This window comes from Gymnoscopelus braueri (genome assembly GCF_963280865.1).
Source record: "Gymnoscopelus braueri genome assembly, chromosome: 16".
Lineage (NCBI taxonomy): Eukaryota > Metazoa > Chordata > Actinopteri > Myctophiformes > Myctophidae > Gymnoscopelus > Gymnoscopelus braueri.
Window position 1 is genome coordinate 17,272,977 of NC_137616.1, and position 23,318 is coordinate 17,296,294.

The 23,318-nt window shown below is 41.2% G+C and overlaps 1 protein-coding gene across 1 annotated transcript in view; it reads left to right on the top strand.

The window, feature by feature from the left end:
• LOC308102840 (ryanodine receptor 3-like) overlaps positions 1–22,694 on the top strand; it is a gene marked incomplete at its 3' end in the record, with an annotated part of 39,635 nt that extends 16,941 nt beyond the window's left edge. The window contains exons 2-8 of the mRNA XM_080452694.1: positions 2,644–2,763; positions 10,859–10,963; positions 12,619–12,639; positions 18,724–18,798; positions 19,417–19,495; positions 20,094–20,206; positions 22,515–22,694. Of these exons, the coding sequence (XP_080308820.1) occupies positions 2,644–2,763; positions 10,859–10,963; positions 12,619–12,639; positions 18,724–18,798; positions 19,417–19,495; positions 20,094–20,206; positions 22,515–22,694 (693 nt within the window). The remainder of the gene's footprint in view (positions 1–2,643; positions 2,764–10,858; positions 10,964–12,618; positions 12,640–18,723; positions 18,799–19,416; positions 19,496–20,093; positions 20,207–22,514) is intronic.
• Between the last annotated feature and the right edge of the window lie 624 nt (positions 22,695–23,318).

A 23,318-nucleotide genomic window follows, 5' to 3' on the forward strand; every position in this document is an offset into this window, starting at 1 on the left:
CCTGGCCAGTGTTCTGTGTCTCTGATTGTGCTTTATTCATGTCACTGGGATAAAATGAGTGAATGTGAAAGCTTACAACACTTTGCTTAATCCATTAAGATCGGGAACGCATCTGTGTCATTTTAAGATTTATTTGGCTTACAAATGTTTGCTTTGAAAATACATATATTCAAAAAAAATAAATCTTCTATATTTGAATAGCCAAAGAAATCTTAAAATGACACAGATTCGTTCCCGGTCTTAATGGATTAAATGGTAAATGGTGCATTTATATGGCGCCTTTCTCCAAAGTGTCTTAACAACGTGCATTACATTCACACACGCATTCACACACCGATGGCAGAGGCAACCATGCAAGGCAACAACCTGCTCATCAGTTTGCCGTTAGAGGTTGTCTTGCTCAAGGGCACTTTGACAGGGGAGGGGGGAGGGATGTGGGGGGGTTGTATGTGTACTTTTTTGAAAAACTATTTTTTTTTAAGGGACACTTTGACCTAAATTTAAGCCAGTAGGAGTAGCCTGCAGGGATCTAGCCTGGACTTTTCCGATTTCAAGACAATCGCTCTAGCTCCAGAGCTAGAGCCACCTACTGCCTGTTTTTTTAGCTGCTGCCCTTGGTGGCCATTGTGCATGTTTGCTGTATTAGTTAAAAATAGCAATGTTTAATGGATCAGGCTGATTGGTGTAATGGTGCCGACAGACTGTATGCACAGGCCAGGCTGGTGCGTGCCCATGGAAATGTATCATGGGGATTCTAGGAACACTAATTATGGCTCAATCTCTCTCAACCCATAAAATACGCTGGTTAACCGGAATTTCATTCTTACTGCAAAAGTTAAAGTCAGTAGATTTTCCATGGAGCTGTGTGAACGATCTCATTGGATTTACAACATACATACTGTACTAGAGTTGAACCTTCTCTAATACAATACACACAACACTTTCTTTCTAACACAAAAATAAAAATGTACTACTGAACTACTGCAGCAATCTTCTTGAACTCCTCATTATTTGAGGTCCATAAATAATTCATTGTTCATTCAAGCTTCATACTTTTCACATGCATAAACAATGTCAACCCAAAACAGTGTTTGCTAATGATGGGGAAGAAATGGGTGGCCTGTATTGATTTACATGCCCTACCTCTACAGATAAGTTCAAATAACTTTTTATTCATTAAAATGAGTTCCAGATTGTAGCGTTATTTCAAACTGCTGCGAGGCATTGGGAGTCAGGTGAACCATGGGAACTATCAGCTCAGATTATTGTGGGACGTGAGTTGGCAGGAGACACCTTTACACGTGTGTGTGCACGTGCAAGCGCGCGCGTGCACGTGCAAGCGCGCACACGCGCACGCATGCATATGCATGGATGCAGATTCACACACACTATGCATGTAGACACACAGTCACATAAATTGTTGTGCCCCAAGCAGTGGGGAGTGCCTCCTTCTAGAGAGAGAGAGAGAGAGAGAGAGAGAGAGAGAGAGAGAGAGAGAGAGAGAGAGAGAGAGAGAGAGAGAGAGAGAGAGAGAGAGAGAGAGAGAGAGAGAGAGAGAGAGGAGAGAGAGAGAGAGAGAGAGAGAGAGAGCTGGCCTTTAGGTTGGATCTGTGGACCACAGCTGAATGGAGACTTCCTCTCCCATAGAGATACCTGGGGCTGTCCATAAATAGACATGGATGATGTAACTGGGTTAGACATTATATTAATCCGAGCTGAGTTTCTCCTAATTATGTTGATTCTGTCTGGGTCATGACGTGAAATTTGTTTTGTCTGGAAAACAATGTTTGCTAATGATGGGAAAGAAAAGGGTGGCCTGTATTGATTTAATAGTTCTATGTGTGGTTAAAACACAACACGATCGTCCGATACCAAGCTTGTGCGTAAGGGGAAAATTCCAATATTACAAAATTATTATATTTCAAAACCTATGTCAAAACTGTTCCTGTGTGTATTGGGGGGAAGGGGAGCATGTCTGGGCCTGTCACAAAGCTGCGAAGCAATATTATACTAAATATCTGATTGACTTTTATACCACTTAAATGGTGCAGCTCGATCATAAAAGATCGGTTTCTCCGGATCGGGTAAATTGCAGATCACCGATCGAGTCATTTGGAGTGAAAATCGGCCGATTTAAATCGGTGGCCGAGCGATCGGAACACCTCTAATTGGCTCATAAATTAATAAATTACTGTACTGTTCATACAATTTATTTTTCGATTTTTCAGCAGTTCTTCAGTGGTTCTTTGGGTGGTTAAAGTTCTGTTCAGCCCCTCTATGGTTCTTTAGAGGTTCTCTCTACTGGTTATTCATCTTAGTTTAGGCACCTTTAATGCTTTTACTGTATATACTGTAGCACCATTTGAAAAAGATGCTACAGTATATATCACCTTTAAGATAGGTGCTGTAATGTAGCCAGTGGTGTAAAGTAACTAAGTACATTTACTCAAGTACTGCACTTAGGTAACATTTTTAGGTACTTCTACTTTACTGGAGTATTTCCAATTTTCAATACTTCTGTTTAGTGTGATAAGATAACAATCTGAGCCACTGTATAGGCTGAAAGGCTCCCGTCTTTGGCTCTTTTGTGTTTAACCTTGGTCACAGTTTCCTTTTTCCTTTTTTTAACGTCTCCTTTGGCAGGAAGATGAGGTGGTGCTCCAGAGTGTGGCCACCATCCAGAAAGAGAACCGCAAGTTCTGCCTGTCCGCTGAGGGACTTGGAAACCGTTTGTGTTACCTGGAACCCACTTCTGAAGCTAAGGTGAGGGCAATACAGAGCTTGGTTGAAATTGAAATGCTGTTATATTCATTCATATGTTCAGTATTGTGGAGCTGTTGATAGCCTAGTAATTGGCTGACAGAGAACACCTAACATATTGTGTAATATTATCATGTGGTTAGTTATAGTTGGCCACCGTAGGAACAGTGGTTACATAAGCTTTTAAAGAAACCACAACCATGTGCATGCTGCATGCATGCGTGTGCGGCACATCATAGGTGTGCTCCGGTACTTAAATAAATAACACTACACCCCTGCATAACAATGTTTTTAGGTTGTGCGCATGTATGAGAAGACATGGGGCAATGGGGGGAAGGGATCTAACAGTGCCACTAGAATGACAGGTTGCATGGAGACATATTTTTGGACAGTGAACAAAAAAAGTAGTCTGGCATGTTCTCTTCGATAGGACAAACATGACGATGTTATACCCTAAAGCCCAATTCATAGTCCAGACGTAGCATATACACCATTGGTTCTCAAAGTCAGGGTACCTAAACGTTCAACGATTTTGGAAATCTTCCTTTATGGGGGTCCCTGGCACAAAATATCTTCGGTCCGTGGCCAAAATACATATCAATCTGACATGAAAATCTTTTAGAATCACTGGCATACACAGATGGTATCTGCTGTGGCGCGTGCAGACAGTAATGATGCAATAGCGGACCTCATGAGTCTAACTGGGCATGTCTGCCCAGTTTGTGATGCCTCATGCCCAGCATTAATGTACCGGCATGGCTCAGCATGAAACTTTTTCACATGGACATGCACTATCGCAGACAGTGAAAAGCTCTGTCAGTGTTACTTCTTTTGGAGAACTCCCTAGTTTATTGTAAATAATCTCACTGAAAGAATGCTCAGATATCACTCGGATACTGTATTTACTATTCATGTACATGTATTTAAGGTGTTTTTTGTTTTAAAACTGAACAGCAAATAGAAGACAATCGTGATTATTATGAAGGATGATATCGTAATTACCAGCGCTGATTACACGGTTGCCTCTGTGTCGCCATCTTGTTTGTTTCTCTTCTCAAAAAGGCAATTACAATGTATGGTCATTAGATGCACAATGCAATTAAATTAGGAGCTGTCTCGCACTTGACAAAATGAATTGTCCCGAGGACACTTCATCAAACTTGGCTGAGCCTCAGTCAATAGTTTAATCGGTTGCTTCCTTTGTTGTTTTCGCTGGCCTATAGAGTAGCACCTACATTCTGTCTCTCTCTGAACCCCAGCGGGATAAGCTTTCCACTCAAATAATTTGGATGAATTAGGAAAACAATCGGGACCTTCAAGTTCTCCATCACTGATTTATCCAATTGTGTCTAAAAGAAAGAATCTTAAGAAAAAAAAAAAAAAAACATTGCTCAAATAAGGGAGGAGCTATGTTACTCTTAATCCCTATATACTTAGACGAATAGGAAAATAGACAATTTCAAAGCTTGTAGATCTGCTATTTGAACAATTTTTGACATTTCTTTTGCATTTTTTTAAATGTTTTGCCAATGATAATATGTCCACAATACGCCAGTTAAAATAGTTCAGGAATATATTTTGCATGTTAATATCAGCACATCCTTTTGTTACCAATACAACGCTATTCATTTAGTTATGCACAACCCATTATGTGTTGTTTCAATTAATCTCTGTTACACAGCATAGGTTTGCTGTTACACCCTCAGATGGGTGATGTCATTTTACGCAAGTGCATGGAGATGAGAACAAATAGCACTGTTGTTGGCTGTTGGCATGGCTATTACAGTTGAGCCTCACAGATCTAAGCCTAGCCATCCTGTGTGCAAGCATGAAAACCAGATTTATTCACAGTTAAGTCTGCAAACTCGGTTAGAGACGCCGTGCCAGATGCTGATACTGCGAAGATTGGTACTGTAGCCTTTTACGTGCCATGCATATGGAGTAAAGCGCAAGTGAATTAGACCAGTGGTGTGCCGTGAGACAAGTCCAGGTTTGAAGGTATTTTTCTTTTAATTTACCAAATGATATCAGTACTTTGTGTGCACATATTTACCAAAACAGAGGGAAATTCTATACCCTAAGAAAATGCAATTTAGCCACTTTCAACCTGGAGTCCCTATTTCGGCATTATAGACCATTCATTATAGACCATTATTATTATTATTATTTTTGCTTTTTAATTATTTTTTTCTTTTCACAATTTTCCGTATAGCTTGTAGATCGGATAATTGTACAATTGAAAATTATATTTGGCATTTGTAACTAAAAATAAACATTTACAGAGTGACAAGAGTAATAACATGTGTTATAGACGCAATTTTGTCTTCAGATTTTGACTTTCCCATTGGTACCTTGGGCACAAAAAGTTTGAAATCCACTGAATTACAGCGGACCTTTGAACAAGATTGAAAGTAAAATCTCAGCTTGGCACGAAGTGCATCTGCCGTCCATGCCAGCTCTGAGGACAGTTTGTACTTGGCCACCCTATTTCAACTTCAACTTTATTGGTGATGTAAAAAAGTGGATGAAATTCTTTGTCGTACAAGCTCCCATTTTTCGCAGTTCTAAAGAAAGGGGACAATATTAGAGATGGGAAGAAACCAAGGGCAACATGTCAGAACTGTCAGATGTTCCTAATATGAGTAGAGTAAATACATTCATAGGGTGCATTATTAAAAGGGAAGAAATGAGGCTGAAACTAAACGCAATTACAGGCGCTGATTACATGGTTGCCTCTGTGTCGCCATCTTGTTTGTTTCTCTTCTCAAACAGGTCATTACAATGTATGGTCATTAGATGCACAATGCAATTAAATTAGGAGCTGTCTCGCATTGAAAAAAATAATTGTCCCAAGGTCACTTCATCAAACATCGCTCAGACAACAGTTTAATTGGTTGCTTCCTTGGTCCATGATGTTTTCCCTGGCCTACAGTGTAGCAGCTACATTCTGTCCCTCTCTGACCCCCAGTGGGATAAGCTATACACTTAAATAATTTGGATGAATTAGAAGAAAAATTGACTTCCTTGGCCCTCTGGCAGCATGCACAAGAAATTAGATTTTGAACTGTGTAGTAGGTTGTGAGATTAGGACACACAGACAGGGGTGAAAGCATAATCTTTGGCTCTATAAAATACAGACCAGGAATTATTTGTTAATAAACATCAACACTAGAGACTTGGAAATGTATCTGATATGGTAACAAAAATGTGAAGTTGAAGTTGAGTACTTTCCGTGGCGTTTATTGTAACAAACGTTTCATTTGCAACAGTTTAGCTCAGCTCAACAAGTTGTGAAACTGCAATCATTCAGGCCTAAACTCATTAGAATTATAAGACGTACACATTTTCAAAAACTGCTATTGCAGCAAATGCACTGCATATGCCAGACATAAATAACTGGTCTCCTTTGAATTTTGCTTATGAGCTTTTCCTGGGCTGTCACCCAGCCATTGAGGAGGAGCCCAAAAACTGCTGCAGTTACATTGTGTGCCCAATAAAATGTACATATAGCCAATAGATTATGTGCTTGATATTGACACTACAGATGCTGCTGCTGCTGCTACTACGAATAATAATGAATTGTATAAATCATAATCACGATTAGTAGCAGCCATTAAGCAAATAACAAGCTGAATTGAATGAAATGAATATTTTTAGTGATTGGTGAGTTGTTCCTCGCAACTTTTTGTGATTCTGTTATATGCATATAAGATATACTCAAATAAATGTTGTGTCTAAGGCACACATCGATCTACAGTATGACAAGCAGAACACAACAACATCTTATACTGTAATACAGGGAACCTAGAAATAGAAAAATGCTGCTTGAAGAATCATACCCAATTTAAATCCCAATTAGTGCCTCCAGTTCACTGAAGTACATTTAAAATCAATCAATTTTAAAGGTTGCACAACCACCAATTAAAAAAACTGCAGGAAATCGACATTTAGCCTCCTCCAGAAGAAGTATTTTAGGAGTGGGAGTTGGAAGAGACACAGGGATTTATTTGCATCTTTTTATTTCACTAGCAACAACTAGCTGCAACTCTGTCGCAGAAAATTTTACATTATCACCCTGAAAGGGTGCGTGGGTAACGTTGTAATAGAAACCTACTGTACCCACGGTAGGGAGAACATCATCATAACGCATGTCAACATGGGCGAGATCGCCGTGAATTATAACTGTTTAATTGTCCTGCGGGTTAGTGGCCACCACAGTGTGATCGTTGCATTGAATAATTCATGAGAGGTGTAAACAGTTCAGCAGGTTGCAGCAGGTCATCGTTCGTATAAGGTCGTGTACAACACAACAGGCATGCTATACAGTGTTTGTGTTGAGTCGTGATGGGGCCTCGCTGCAATCAAGCTGAAATGTCCCTGCCAGCTCCGTTGACCTCATCTCAGGTTTTGGCATGTGTCCTGCCTGCGACACTGCCTCATTAAAGCAGTGAAAGCTGCCGTTATCTCCTGACTTTCTGCTCCTTCTGCCCCTTACGCCTGATTTATACCAACATTAGTTGCACGCTGGTGTCTCGCACCGAATATAGCCAATCTACACTGCCCTGCAAAGCCAAAGTGCAGTAACTACGTATTTGCACACACCGACTTATTTTTGTATCCTAAATTAGCCTTGGTGATTTTGGAAGATAAACAATTACCTCAAGAACAGATTTACAATTAGTGTAATATCACTTACATGCCAATATCTCATTTGGCTGACCAGTTGAAACACTTTTAAAGACATTTATCAGCAAAAACTAATCGTAGTTACTGCACTTGGGCTTTGTACTCACAACGTTGTGAACCTGTAGATTGGTTATTTTCGGTGCAAGATACGATGTGCAATCAAATATAAATCAGACTTTAATTGTATTTGGGGCGTATCTAGTTGTGGAACGTGCCTACTGCTCTGATTCATAATTAAAATGATTTTGTTACACACAGGAAATGAAATTATATTATTAAAATGGACAAAATAAATCATTATAATGAACAGGCAAAAGCTGTCAAGATAAAACATTCAAGATTGTAGGTGCAAGGCAAGCTAGGAGATCCACAAACAAGCATGTGCGCGCACGCACGCGCACACACACACACACACACACACACACACACACACACACACACACACACACACACACACACACACACACACACACACACACACACACACACACACACACACACAGAGAGAGTGGTGGTCAGAGGATCCCATGGATGTTTGTTGAGTTACAGTGTGCCATCCCCATTATCACCCAGTGACCCACCCCTCTGCTCACATTACACCCGTTACCACAGGAATCAGGGGTCAGCTCACTGTTACTGGCTAGCAGCTACTTAAACCTTCCCTCGTCCCATGTTACAGTATGTTAAGATCCCTAGTTCTGTATAAACATGTATGGGGCAAACAATGGGCCAATACACACGTGAACACATTTTGGGGTTGGGTAAAAAAGTAACAATGGTAAGTTAACCTATTAAGACCTGAGGCCGATTCTAAAAATGTTTTCTAAATCCTAACAGTTTTTTGAAAAGGATGTAAAAATATCTGAAAATATTTTGTTCCAGAGACCCAAAGAAGCAAAGATTTGAGTTACAACTGTTCGCTTTAAAAATATATATATTCAAAGATCTGCACAAACTTTCATGATTTTTCTACAAGATCTATAAGCAGCTCTACAAGCTCATAGCGTGGCACTCTGTGCCGCGTTATGACCTTGTATATCTGCTATTTTTGTATAGCCAAAGAAATCTAAAATGATACAGATGCGTTCCCGGTCTTAATGGGTTAAGTCAAATCTATCCTGTTAATAAAAGTTGTCTCAAAGTGATTTTGAACATAAGTATTGATGGAAATATGAGAGTGCAATCACAACATACTGTACATTTTAACTCTCTCAGTGCCACGCCCCGACATATCCCGAGTTTTTCCCGAGTACCCTCAGTGCCAGCACGAGAAATCCCGAGTTTTTACTTTTGACTGTGGTCGTGCTATTCTGTATATTTTTCATGATCACTTTCGCTTCCTGACTACATCAGACTCACCCGGAGCCGGATGTAAAAAAAAAAATTTCATTTCCGGGTCACGTTGTTTTTCTCCGGTGATTTTCGGCCAGAATAGGGAAAGTCACGGTTTTTCACACGGTATAAAAAGCGAACGGAGAGGTCCACGTCTACTCTCTTTGGTCTGGGTGACGATCAGTCATCGTAGTCGTGTATCGCATCGTAATTTAGCCTGATCAACGATTGTCAAAATGTCAACATCCGGTTAGGACCGGATATGACGTGAGCCTGTTTGGGAGGGGGTGAGTGAGCCAGCGAGGTCATCAATGTGTCGATTTGTTGCTCTCTACTGGTAGAACTGTATTATGGGTTTAAAACCCCAATCAGATCATTTATTTGAATGAAAAATTACAAAATTTAAAAATTAAAAAAAACGCAAATTCCTGGCAGTTTGGGAGTACTTTATGAAAATACTCTTGGCACTGAAAGAGTTAAGATCTTAGGTGTAGTGGTAAATGAACATTCACAATATTTGTGTTTGTTAATGTGATGTTATTTATAAGTCATGAAAGCAGGTGCAGTGTAATGTTTATCAACAGTGCCATCTAGCACTCAAGAAGGAAAGTAAATGTTTTCTCTAGTCTAAAGAAACTATTATGAGGACTGATCCTCAGTCACTTACTGAAACTGTCTTAGATTAGTCTTTTTTTCTGATTCATTCATCCATTGCGCATCACTATGCATAAAGTTAGGTTGGCAATTTCACATCGTTCATTATATGCCTCAATGAATTCAATTGAAAAAATATCAGCTGTACAATGACTATGTATGAGATCAAAATGTAAAATAGAAGACTTAAAGACTGGCCTGGTGACCACTTAGACTGACCAGATTAGCATAATGTATGAACTATGAATAGATATAAATATAGGCATTTTAAGCATTAGTATTAGTATGTACAAACTATCACCAGTAATATGGGCATATACAGTACATCTATCATCCATTAATGGTTATGTACAGACTATTGACGGTGGTTATGATGTAAGGCTGATATACTGTATGTACAATGTCAGCCAGCTACACAGTGAGAATATGGATAAATAGTTAATCTAAAGTGAATATCGTGAGCAATAAACAATCTATTGATGGTGAAACATTTACAGCAGTTAGCCTAAACAGGCCTCTACTTATTCGTCGTGCCTCCTACCAAGTGGAGCTTACTATGTAACCGTGCTCGGGTTGTGTGCGTGTGTGTCTGCGTCTCTGTGTGCATGCACTGCCTAGTAGAGGGCCAGAGGGCGCCAGAGTGCAGGAATTTAGACACACACACACACACACACACACACACACACACACACACACACACACACACACACACACACACACACACACACACACACACACACACACACACACACACACACACACACACACACACACACACGTCAATGTTCTCTCCCCATCACGGTGAAATAACACGGATTACAAGTCCGTAAATACACAATATTTTCGAGCTGCGTTCGCTTCCAGCGTTCGCGCGTCTTACTTGTGTGTACAAAAGAATACTGACAACTTCAGCGTAGCTGTATAAAGCGGTTTAGGTGTAAACATTGCAAAACATTTGACTGAAGCTCAAAAACATTTACCTCCGTTAATTATTAGTGGAGGAATATTGGGGTGTGGCAATAAGTCCCCCACCTAGCGCCATTGGGGGTAACAACCTCTTTGTGGTTACATGCTGTGTTTTTCAAACTCTCAGGCTTTTCAAAGCGAGCGTATGCGTGGAATTTACTGCCGCGCGTACGGCGCGTTTGGAAATATCCAATTGATATCAATGATACTGGCTACGCCAGGCGCACGGATACGCGAGCCCCGCAAACGCAAGCTTTAAAATAGGACTGGATCTATAAAGTGCGTGTGTGCGTATGCTGGGCTCTGGTGTGTGCCGGCCGTTACACCCCATAACTTCTCTCTAATCCCTTCCTTCCCACTGTACCCCTCTCCCCCGTCTCTCTCTCTCTCTCTCTCTCTCTCTCTCTCTCTCTCTCTCTCTCTCTCTCTCTCTCTCTCTCTCTCTCTCTCTGTCCTGCAGTATGTTCCTCCAGACCTGTGTATCTGTAGCTTTGTTCTGGAGCAGTCCTTGTCAGTGCGCGCCCTACAGGAGATGCTGGCCAAAACTGTGGAGGCCGGCGAAGGGGTGAGTGTTGTTTCCCTCTCAGCTCCCCCACACACACACACCACACGCACACGCACACACACACACACGCACACGCACACGCACACGCACACGCACACGCACACACACACGCTCACGCTCACTCACCACTGCAGTCTTACAACGGTGCACTGCTACAAAATGACCATGTCATATATTTGTCCCACAGTATAGGGGAGAAGGAGAGCATTGTACAGAGTTAAAGTAACTCTTCCGTTAGGTAATTCCTTCCTGAGTGCATACAGTAAAATGTATAGAGTCTGTAACATTTTGATTCAGTTACCCATTTACCGTTAATTGATGTGACAATGCTGCAAGGTACCGTATGTGTAATGTACACTCCGCAGCATGATTTGATCTTGAACGAGCGGCCTTTATTTGGAGAGCGGTTCCGATCAATTTGTTACGTCACAAGTTAGATCAAGCAATCAGATAAGACTTGGCAACCCACTCAGTGACCACGATGCCACGGATTCTGATTGAATTCAGCACAGCAGGTGAGTCGTTTTTGAACAGGCCGATGCCACGGGGGTTTCACCGCAGCAGCAGTTAGATGCCCTGTTCGATGTTGCGTGCAAATCACGTTCACGTGTCTCTCAATCCCATTAGCCTCTCCGGCCGTGAGATCCAGAGGGTGCTTTGAAGTTGTGGAATGAGAGAGAGGAGAAAAATTAAGATAACACGAAGAGAAGCCTTCTCTTGTGAAGTCAGAATTGTCCACAACATTGCACAGCAACTTTGCTTGTGTTTTTTATGTTTTTTATGTAATCTCTGGTCCTACAGGATCCACTTGGTCTGTCTTGATGCTGAGAAGCATTCTTGTATTGATGGTGTGATATTCTGCAAGGCAGACCACTGGAATCTTAGGAAGAGAGATTGTGATCTACTCAGTCAAATCCTTGGTGTTAATTTATCTTTGAGCACAAATGTAATATTGCCGTACATGTGTAGGCTCTCAGAGTTACACATGGATAAATGAACACCGAGGATTTCACTGTGTACAGTGGCTTTGGTACAGATAGAGCCGTTCGTAGGAGTTCCAACCTTTTCGCATTCTCGCTGCATTGCTGGTGTACTTCTACACCCTCAGCAAGATTAATTGTGTAAGGATATCCTGCAGCACTAATGCAGAATAAATGCAGGAGGGGAGAGGGGACTTCTACAAGCTGCTGCAGTTGTACACTTGGCAGACTTCTTGTGCTTTGTCATTTCATTAATGTATACTGTACCGCTTGATCCTCTCCACAGAGACACAGGCCTGCCGTTGTGATTGGCCTGGGTGACAGATTTGTTTTGTGTTTTGAGCAACATCGTTGGCTGGCCTCTGTTTTGGCTGGACCGCACGATGCTGGCCGAAAAACAAACAGTCTGGTACACAGTCAAATCCTCAGTGTTTTTTTTAACACTGAGGGTGTAAAAATAGACCCATAAGGGCCAATATTTTGTTGTTTAGATAAGCTAATAAAATAAGCTAATAAGAAGCTAATAAGAAATAATCCTTTCCCTCCACCCCCACTCCTTCCAGCCACAATAAAAGCCCATTTCTCATCTCATCTTAATTGTTGCTGTCTCAAGACGCTGTAATTGACTGCCATACATCCAAATAACACTCTTTTCATTTGTATTTGTGTTACTAGAATGTCGACCTTGAGCAATGGGTAGGTCCATCGGCTCATTCACTCATTCGTTATGTCATCATGTGTGCATGTCCCTCCTACTGACCCCACTAGACCGCCCTCACTTTCACTTAAAACTGTTACGTGTTGTTCTAGTAACCCCGCTAGACTGCCTCTTAAGAGTCCTCACTTTCACTTCAAAGTGTTACATGTTGTCATGTTTGATATGATACTACACAGTAGTATCATATCAAAATGTTGATCATGCACTATATCGTCAGGAGAGATTTAGCTAGTACCTCATTTTCTACACAGCGAAGTCTGTGGCTGGGTCACCCACTTTTGTTTAAAGGGGGTGAAAGTGATATATGTTGGAGTCTCTTCAGTAAACAGAAAATGTGTTTTCATGGCCGAGATGCCAATTGTGTAAGAGAGAAAACTCATATAGGATAAGCAAGTGAAATTGGAAGAAAAAAAATAGAAACAAATAAAAAAAAAATTTGTTAAAATAAAACAAATCGGAACTGGAACTCTGTAAATTTGAAGCTGATGAATGATCTTTTTGGAGTTCTCTATCCTGATTGGATCAAATTGGTGTCCTGACCTGAACATTTATTTTCTGTTTACTGCATTTATTTTCTGTTTACTAAACAGCAGCAGAGAGACGGGTAGACCACTGTTACTGAATAAACCGCTCAATAGCAATGATTCAGAACTAGCAGAATATAGAGCTATTTATCACTTACAGTATTTTAACAAATAAATGCTGCTTACAACAATTTAAATGAACACTCTGGCTTTTACTGTGCAGGCCTTCCAAATATTGACTAAAGACACAAAAGATTATAGCCTACGTTTAGTATGTTTTATACAGTGTACTGTAGCTCTTCGTGTATTTAACACGATGACATCCATAAACATTGCAAGCCACCTGGACGTCTGATTAATGAATCACGGATTCATCAGACCATAAATCAGAACTTCTCTCTGCCAGTCTGAAGGACATCAATTAGCAGACATACTGTAGACTCTGAACTGTAACTCTCAACTGTAATTTATGGCGATCTGTAAATAGAGGACCATTGGTGCTGTCAACTTGTGCACATTACTCACATGCTTTGCCTCGTCTCCCCCAAAGCAAAACTGTGTGCAACTGTGCAAACATATCCAAGTGAAAGTGTCTGGACTCACTCACCCGCTTAAGTCACTAATTAATTATTTTGCCTTCTAATTTAGCAAAATGCAAGCACTACTTTATAGCTAACAACATCATGCTAGGGGCAAAAAAAATAACTATGCAAACAACTCCCAAAAAGTGAATCTTTTTGGAAAACCGTCTTCAATCTAAACAGCCGTCGTAATCGCCCAGAGTTTCTGTCAACCCTGATGGAAGGTATTGAATACTTACGTACTGGTACTGTAGAAGACAACTCACATGTTTGGTTGTGCGGTGTCATGGTCTCTTTTGGTTTGGTTTCTAACATTGATGAATTTCAGGAGTATCACTGTGAGGAAATGTCCTGGAATCAGCCTGGATTCCAGATTGTTTACAAACTGCAGAAAAACTGGATTATCCCACTTCCGTTCAACTCTGTCTGGTGGAATCCTTGTGTGTCCAACACCGTTCTTTTTTTTTATTTAATTTTTTTATTGTATTTTATTTAAAAAATATTTTGTAGATCTGCTACAAAGATTTTCACAACTTATGTGTGACACTCTTGTATGATGAAGCAGCTAGGGCATTAATTTACGAAAATACATAAAAAGTTCAAATGTGGAGATACAAGGTTTCTACCCGACGGCAACGATATGCAACGAAAGAGCCTGACAAAACTCTTAACAGTTGTTAACTACACCAGTGTTTCTTAACCTTTTGAATTTCAAGGGCTCCCATTTTGATGTGCTTTAGGCCACACGGTCACACCTCCATTTGACAGTGTTGACCCCAATCTACACTGTAAAATCGTCAGTGTTATTTTAACTCTGAGAGTGTACAAATGGAAATTGATCCCTAAGGGTCCATTTGGTTCCATTTGGTCACTCGGAGTTACAGACCTGTTAGGGTCCTTTTGTTTCCTACAGTAACTATCAGTCATTTTAGCAGGGGACCCCCCCCCCCCCCCTGTTTCCCATTTTTTTGAAGAATATGCCAGCAGTAGCATTGATTTCCCCCTCATATTACGCAGTCTAATTACATCATGTCATATTCTTTTGATAGACTGTTATGGGGCGAATATAAAGCCAATGAATCACACTTTCAGTCTCATTATCCAGATGATTTGAAGGACACAGCTAATGTGCACATACAGTACATTCACACAGGAAACTATATATCAGACGCAGTACTTAGCAAATGACTCTGGCGTGAACTGCCATCATGTTCCCTGTAGCCTTCAAAAAATTGACGACCTAGCAATCTCCCATGCTCAGGCTACAGTATGTTATATGAGATTAGGTGTCGATATGAAATGAATTAGTGGTGCATTACTCAGTCACTTGTTGGCAGTGGTGGACACAGTACTCAACCCCAGTACTTGAGTCAAAGTATACAGTAGATCCTCCTGGTCAAATTTATGATTTTACTCAACTACAAGTGAAAGCTGCTCAGTCGAATATGTACTTGAGTTAAGTACTGGTGCTGTATTACATTTTTTGAATAATAATAATCGTGAAATTGCAGATCTATAAGGTAACAACGTGTTTTGAACTTGTGGATCTGCTATATTCACTATATTTGAAATGAGTCTTAAGTGGTTAATTCATAATGTACCTTTACCGTTCCTAGAAATGTAGTGTGCATGTTAGTGTGCGTGTTCAAAAATACAATATTTGTCTTTGACATTTGGTGGAGTGAAAGTCCTCAAGTATCCAAAATACAGATACTCAAGTAAAGTACAGATACTCAAACAAAAGTACTTAAGTACTGTTCACCACTGGGCATAGGGAATGCTTTTATAAAGAGAGGGAGTACCTGTAGATGATGCTTATTACCCATCCATCACTCACCCCGCACAACAGTGGTTCCCAAGGTGTGGTCTGGGGACCCCCCAGGGGTCCTTGAGGGCTTCCAGGAGGTCCTCAGCTAAATGAGGAACAGTTTAATTTCACACGCTATTTCACTAGACGTTAGTCCAATGACAGAATGTATAAGGATGACTATTAAGCATCGGTGTCATTTTAGATTTTAGCGCTGGCTATCCAAAAATCTAATTGAAAAAAAAAATCTTCAAAGTGTGAGAACTACTGATTTAGAAGGCATTTGTTAAATTGTAGAATCGGCCTCAGTTCTTAAATACAATAAATTCTGACCAAATGTGAATCATTGAGGATCCCTGGCACAACACCTTTTAAAATGGGTCCGTGGCCTAATGCACATCAAGTCTGGGGTGCTTGACATGAAAATGTGTGTGAACCCATGCGGTACATATTATGTTTGCTCACGACCTGGCATGCATATAATAGACACATACTTAAAAATCTTGCCTTATATCTTTGTATTAGACACACACACACACACACACACACACACACACACACACACACACACACACACACACACACACACACACACACAGACACAGACACACAGAAAAGACCCCTCAGTAGCAAGCAAGCAGTGCATGACACAGTAATATGACAAGGAGAGAGGCGTTGCCATCACACCAAAGGTCACAATTCCTGACCATGATGTGTCAGCACAACAGGAAGCCTGAAATACGGGCCGGACGCCACGCCCCATACCCCCCCCTGCCATGGCCCCTTCCGCTCTCTCTGTGTACCCTCGCCCCCCCCTCTCTCTTGTGCACCCCCTCCACTCCCAGCTGTTCCTGGATAGTCTTCCATCTTTTGATCGAACGTCCGTTTCTTTTTTCGTCCACCTTATACAAGCCAGCTGGGACAGACTCGCTTAAGATTAGAGAGAGGGGTCAGATTCAGAGGAGAGTTGGGAGTTCCCTTTAGGTCAGCTTAAATGTAACCAGTACCCACACAAGCAAAGCCCTCACAAATGAGCTCCTGAATGGGAGATAAAGATGAAGATAACCACGGATTGACATTTTTACACAGGAGTATCTGGTGATGTGCATCACTGTAAAATCTTGTTTTTACAGTGAAAATCAGTTTTTTACAGTGTTGTTGGGGAGGGTTCAATTTCCACAATAACCTTGGTGTCCCTATTTTTGGCAAATTGTCTTTAAACAAAAGTTTTCATTTTTGTATTTTCAGAAATAGAGAAAATAGCAGATATGTTATCTTAATTTGTGAAATTAGCTTTGATCATGATTATTCCAATTGATATTTAAACATCACTCATTACAATTTATTCTCTTAATGCCTCTAGAGGTTGATAAAGAGGGTAAGTAGTATTTTATTTTTTGATCTCATCGACTGGGGGGGAAACTGTTACCCTTACATGTTTTCTTTGAGTATCTTTCAATCTTCTTTTTTTTTCTTTTTTACTTTGCTCATGTCCCACATTTCCTCAGCCATGGTACTGCAACGAAATTGTTCTCGTTTTGTCAGCAGAATGAGAAAGGTGTCTAACGAGTGTGCTACGTGTTTGTTGGTTTATTTTGACTCTGTGTAGTTTGTCTCCGTTCCTGCTCGTCTGTCTCCTCATCTGGTTGTCTGATAATAATGTCCTCTAGTGCAGTGGTTCTCAAAAATGTTTGTTCCAAGGACCCCCAAATTGATGTATATTTGGCCGCGGACCCCCATCTGAAAATGTTTTATGCCAGGAACCCCAGAAGAAAAGATTTGTGTAAAAAATAATCTAAATTATTCAAGCATTTTCAAACACTTTCAAGAATTTTCTAAAATGTTCAAAAATAGCAGATCTACAAGCTCGCAGCATGGCACGAAGTGACATGCTGTGAGCTTGTATATCTGCTAGTTTTGAATGGCCAACTCATAAAATATGGATAAAGTGGTTCAAATGATTGTGGTGCTGTATTTACACATTTTGCTGGGGACCCCCTGGAACCCCCTCAAGGACCCCTGGGGGTCCCCGGACCCCACTTTGAGAACCAATGCTCTAGTGTTCTATGTTCTCTGGCTGTTGAGATGGCTCACCACGTCGTCAGAACTACAGGAGAGCCATGCCTAATTTATGAGTACGACAGTGTTGCGCGCCGAAAATAGCCGATTCTCCAAGCTCACAATGGGTCGCGGATGCAACGCGCTGTGAGCTTGTAAACCGGATATTTCCGACACTGTAGTACAACGAGGTATAAATCAGGCTCTACGCTATTGAAATGGAATAAGTACTACTCAACTACTGACAGAACAGAAGTACTGTACAGCATGCTAATTTACACTATTGAGTTGGATACAGTGCAATACTGTCTTACCTGACATTAACCCATTCAATCCGGGAACACATCTGTGTCATTTTAGATTTCTTTGGCTATTCAAAAATAGCAGATATACACGCTCATAGCGCGGCACCGAGTGCCACGCTACCAGCTTGTATATCTGCTATGTTTAATTGCCAAAGAAATCTAAAATCACACAGATGCGTTCCCGGTCTTAATGGATTAAAGTAGACAAGAAATCTTTGTTAATTTAAAGGGCCATACCGGCGTCAATCCATGTCTTTGTCTATTCACATCTTCGGCCATATATACTGTATTGTACATAAACACAAACCATTCTTCCGTTAATGGCTTAAGTTTTAGATTTTGTTTGTTTGCATTTTCTCCAAAGTCATTAAAATGTTACCTGAATAATTTTGTCAATGTTAGCTAAACATCATTGCGGGATTAAGACATTTTGTTCATGAATAACATTTTTCTCCAGGCTAGACCTGTAAAATCAATCAGCTTTAAAATGCGTTGATAATGAAAGATAATAAGTTTGACAAAACATTACTTGAATGAATTTTGCATGTTGGATTACCTACAGAATGGTCTCTGCAAGTAGATTTTAATTAAATGTATGGAATCCAGTGGCTTCTTTGGAAAACAAACAAATATATGCTTTGGAAAAGTACATGTGAGTCACAGTCAATGGGCTAAACATGCCAGACCACCGGTATGGTCCTAGTTTAAAGCACTGGTATGAGTCCCATAGAGTCATCCCGTACTGTCTTACCTACCGATGTTGTCTTTCCTCTTTGCTTGGTGGCAGGGGGGCCAGGGGGGCGGACACCGGACCCTCCTCTATGGTCATGCCATTCTACTGCGACACTCCTTCAGCGCCATGGTGAGTCTCTAAAGACTTTGTAAAGACTTTATTGTCTATAAACACTCCATGCTAGAGTTTGATGATGATGATGTTGCCAGCAGAACCCGGCTATGTATATGTAACACACTCAAATCCACAAGCTTAAGTGTAGTGCACTGCTAAACAGAATTTTGTTGTTTAGTGGTGGTAGTACAAAACAATGGCTTTGGGTAAAAAGGTCATGAAGTGTACAGTAATGGGATTTGGGTGGTATGATAGTCTCCTATATGTGAAAACATCCCTGCATTACTCAGTATCCTATGCACCAGTTAGTGGAGTAGTGCTTTAAAATTATTCCCCTTGGTTATTTTATTTCTTGGCATTTGGAACTACCCTCTGTCTTCAAATTTGAATATAACCTCACCAATAAGAAGTTCTACTTAAAATAAAGAAAAAGGATCAACACCGCACTACTTTTAGAGTCAGTGCTGCAGCTGTGCATTTATTGTACTAATCTGACTCAGATGCTGACAGAATAATATCAAAATGTTTCCGGTGTAGCCTTGAAAGAAAACCCACACATTTCAATTCAGTTAGGATCCTTTCGTGAAGTTCCTTTAAGCAAACACTGTCTCTATTTTGTTTAATTCCCACCAGTATCTGACCTGTTTGAAGACATCAAGGTCTCTGACAGACAAGCTGTCGTTTGACGTAGGACTGCAGGAAGATTCAATAGGTCAGTATGGACTCATTACATCTCTGCATGTTTCAGTTGCTTTTAATTGGATTATGTATTACTGTATAGCTGTTTCAAGAGTAATTGGAATGACCCTCTTTCTTACATTTTGAATATAACATGCAGATATAATGATATGCTGCAGGACTAGCAAGTTCTATAGCACTTTGGGTGTCATTTGAGCTGAAAAAAGACCCAGAGCCATTTATCAAGCAGAAATAATACTTCCCATACATATTTGTCATTGCTATTTTTTATATTTTATAGCACCCAGAATAAAGGCTCCTGCTTTATGCTGCTCAAAGGACAATTTCAAATGGTACTTTCAGGTCTGTAGGCCCACAGACCTGCTCAATTGCTATAGAAAGTTTTAGTGCCATGAAAGTACACTATATGAATAAATACTTATTTAAAGGTAGGGTAAGTGATTTACTTTGGTTAAAATAAGTGTTAAATAGCTATATATTGTGATAGTACGCATTGCTATAGAGTGTTTAACAAAGGGTATCACTTACCTTTAATAATTCTAAATGAGTGAGTATTAATGAGAAAGCCATAGGTTACGTAAAAGCTTGTCCATGCGTGCATGTGTGTACAGGAGAGGCGTGTTGGTGGACCATCCATCCTGCGTCCAAACAGAGGTCCGAAGGAGAGAAAGTACGCATCGGAGATGACCTGATTCTTGTCAGTGTTTCCACAGAGCGATATCTGGTAAGCCAGTGTCCAGTAACTCCACCCGTATTTCATGTAAATCACACACATGCAAACAGACTTAAGAGGATGTGTCGTGCTTATTGGCATCAGCATTTGTTTTAATATTTGCATTACAGTTCCTGTACATACCTCATCATTCAGACATCAGTCAATACTTACTGTAAGGAACCAGTGGTTGGAATCCAATTCATTTTCTGTTTTTGTACTGTATGACCATAATTTCATTAGCCTGAATCATTAGCATCATATTTCCATTTGTGTCAACGCTAGGGTCTTGAGTCCCGTTTTGAACCAAAATGGCATGCGATTAGTTCCATATTTTCATAAATCTCCGATACACATAGAAGGTGGCAACCCTAGTGTACACTGAACAAGTTTGCAGTGGATAGGTGCCCCGGTGACTCGTCGAGTAAGAGTGCATACCACATAAATAAGGCTATAGTCCTTCCTGTAGCTGACCCCCAGTTCTAGATGAGAACCAAGCTCTGGCATTTCAGACAGCCTGCAAGCATCAGATACAGTCTGTTGTTGTTTCCATTGTGCCTCGGATCATTTCTCATTTCCATTCGTCTGGTATTCTTGTTTGATCTGGCTTTGTTAAAGAATTTGCCCTGCTGTTCTCTTAGGGGCTTATTTGCTGCTTTATCTGAGAACAGAATGGTGTGCTTGGAGATCTTCAGGGGAAATGATTGAAAGGGCCAAAATGCAAAGAGAAGATGGGCGTTTTGCACAACAGCAAGCCGCATTTACCACTTTGGTTCACCGCCTGCCTCAAACATCGCTCCTAAAACTTTTATAGGCCTCAGCCTCTGCCTCTGTCCTTGCCAAACCCGGAGTGACGAGGCAATTCAAGAGTAAACTTCAAACCCATATCCGTAATGGAAATCTGATTACCAGCGAACCCCTGTTGTTTGCTGCTTTGTTATATATTTATTTTATGGATGCGATATATCTCTCTGATGAGCTGACATTAATGTGCTCTTCCCTATGCAGAAAGTACAGAGCCAACCTTAATTAATTTAATAGAGAAAGAATAGAAAGAATGACAGAGAGGGAGAGAGAGATGACAATAGGGAGAAAGAGACGGGCCAGAGAGGGAGAGAGAGAAGGCAAGACGTGCCAAGCATCGGCTAGCAAGAGCAGCCTTTGCTTTTGGCGTCTGCTCTGGGAGGCAGATCTGCAATTACCCGCAGAAGCTGGTCCACCGCCAGGCTTTCATCTTCTCTCTCCGATGGGAAATCTTCACCTGATGTGGCCCCGGTGGTAAAGTCTGCCACGAAAGAAATGGAACGCACCCTGGATTCAGGTGTGGGCAATCGGTACAATTACTTTGAGCAACGATTGTGGTCCATTACACAGCCTCAGCGTTAGGTGGCTATTAGTCTGTGTCTCATTCAAATGGATTAAACTGTATCAGAGGTCTCATGGGCTCTTCCGGTGGGATTACAAGCCTTCTTTAGATTCCGCCTGGGGTCCCTATTCTGGGCCTGTATCTGGGAACATTTGAAGAAAAGCTTACAACTTTCGGCGAACAGGCTTGGTGTAGACGGAGGGGGCCAAGGATAGACGCTAATTTTGACTGGCCTTATCCCTCTGAACATGGATTTAGCCAAATGTCAAAGCCATGGCAAACAGGATTTCAGGTTGACATCAATACCAAATAGGCGGTTGTGGACTTTGTTCACCGACAATGTAGCAAGTAGATTATTTATTCATGTGGAAATCAACAGTGTGCCCCCACTGGAAATACGGTAGGCTATAGAATATTCTGAGGTTCCGCTCTCTTCCTAGCTCAGAATCCTGCCTCTATTGAGATAGGAATCCCTCCAAGCATTTTTGCTGGAATGAATTATTGTATTAACTAGAACTCACTGCATAGAGATCTACCGATGGTGCAAAGCTGTGTGAGCCCACAACCATAGAAAGATGGCAGGGCCACAGAAGCGACACCATGGTGATTACATCTCTTTTCAGATTTGAACGCTGTGTCCTTGTCCCTTGTGCGGTTTTACTGGAACTTAGCTGTGTGTGTGTGTGTGTGTGTGTGTGTGTGTGCGTGTGCGTGTGCGTGTGCGTTCGTGTGTGCGTGCGTGCGTGCGTGCGTGCGTGTGTGAGTGCGTGAGTGCGTGCGTGCGCACATGAGGAAGAGAAAAATACAAACACATGCAGGCACACCTGCGTGTAAGGCACACACTCATCTGCAGATACGTGTACAAGCACACGCACACATGCATGCACAAGCACTTACGGTATACAGCACCCTCATTTAAGGCCTTGAATAAACCATGCTGTCCCTCTCTTGCAGCACTTGTCTATCGCCGGCAACACTGTGCACGCGGATGCCGCCTTCATACAGACTCTGTGGAACGTCCAGCCCACCACCTCTAACAGCAACGTGGCCGTAGGCAAGTTCAGAGGACCCTCATCATCACCAACAATAACGACTACATCTCTATCTCTCTCCGTTCCTATCCTTTCTCAGTAGTCTCACACAGCCAGACAATCTGAGACCTCTAGTGCCTACCGATCGTCTAGGGAAATCTAATTGCCTCCTCTGACAAACAACACCCACTGCCTTGCTTTTATATTTTGCTGAATTGCTCCCAGCCAGTTCTAACCCATACCTTGAATTTAGATGTCACCAGACGTATCGGTAGGCGGAGATGTCCCATCAGCTTGCTGTGTGAGACTACCTTTTCATGGTAGAAGGTTCATTTATTGTAGGGATCATGAAAGCAGACGCACACAAAAAAACGAAATTCTTGCAACGGTTCATTCAGATACTTAATTGTCTGTCTGTCCTTCTGTTGTCTGTCTGTCTGTCCTTGACAATTTGAGACTTTTTTTGCGGGGTCACAGGGTGCAAGGCACAGAAAACAACGACAACGTTTCGATCTTAGGTTACATCTTCGTCAGGTCATAAAGAAATACAGGCCATAGGTGATTTATAAGCAGGTGGGAGGCAGGGGCATGCCATTCAATTAGCCAATGTCCACAGGCCAACAGTAATGAGATGTTCACCTTTCTACAAGTGATTCACCCAGTTACAACTTTCTATTTATAGCGTGACATGCTGTCTTATTTATTCATCCCTTTAACAACTAAATTA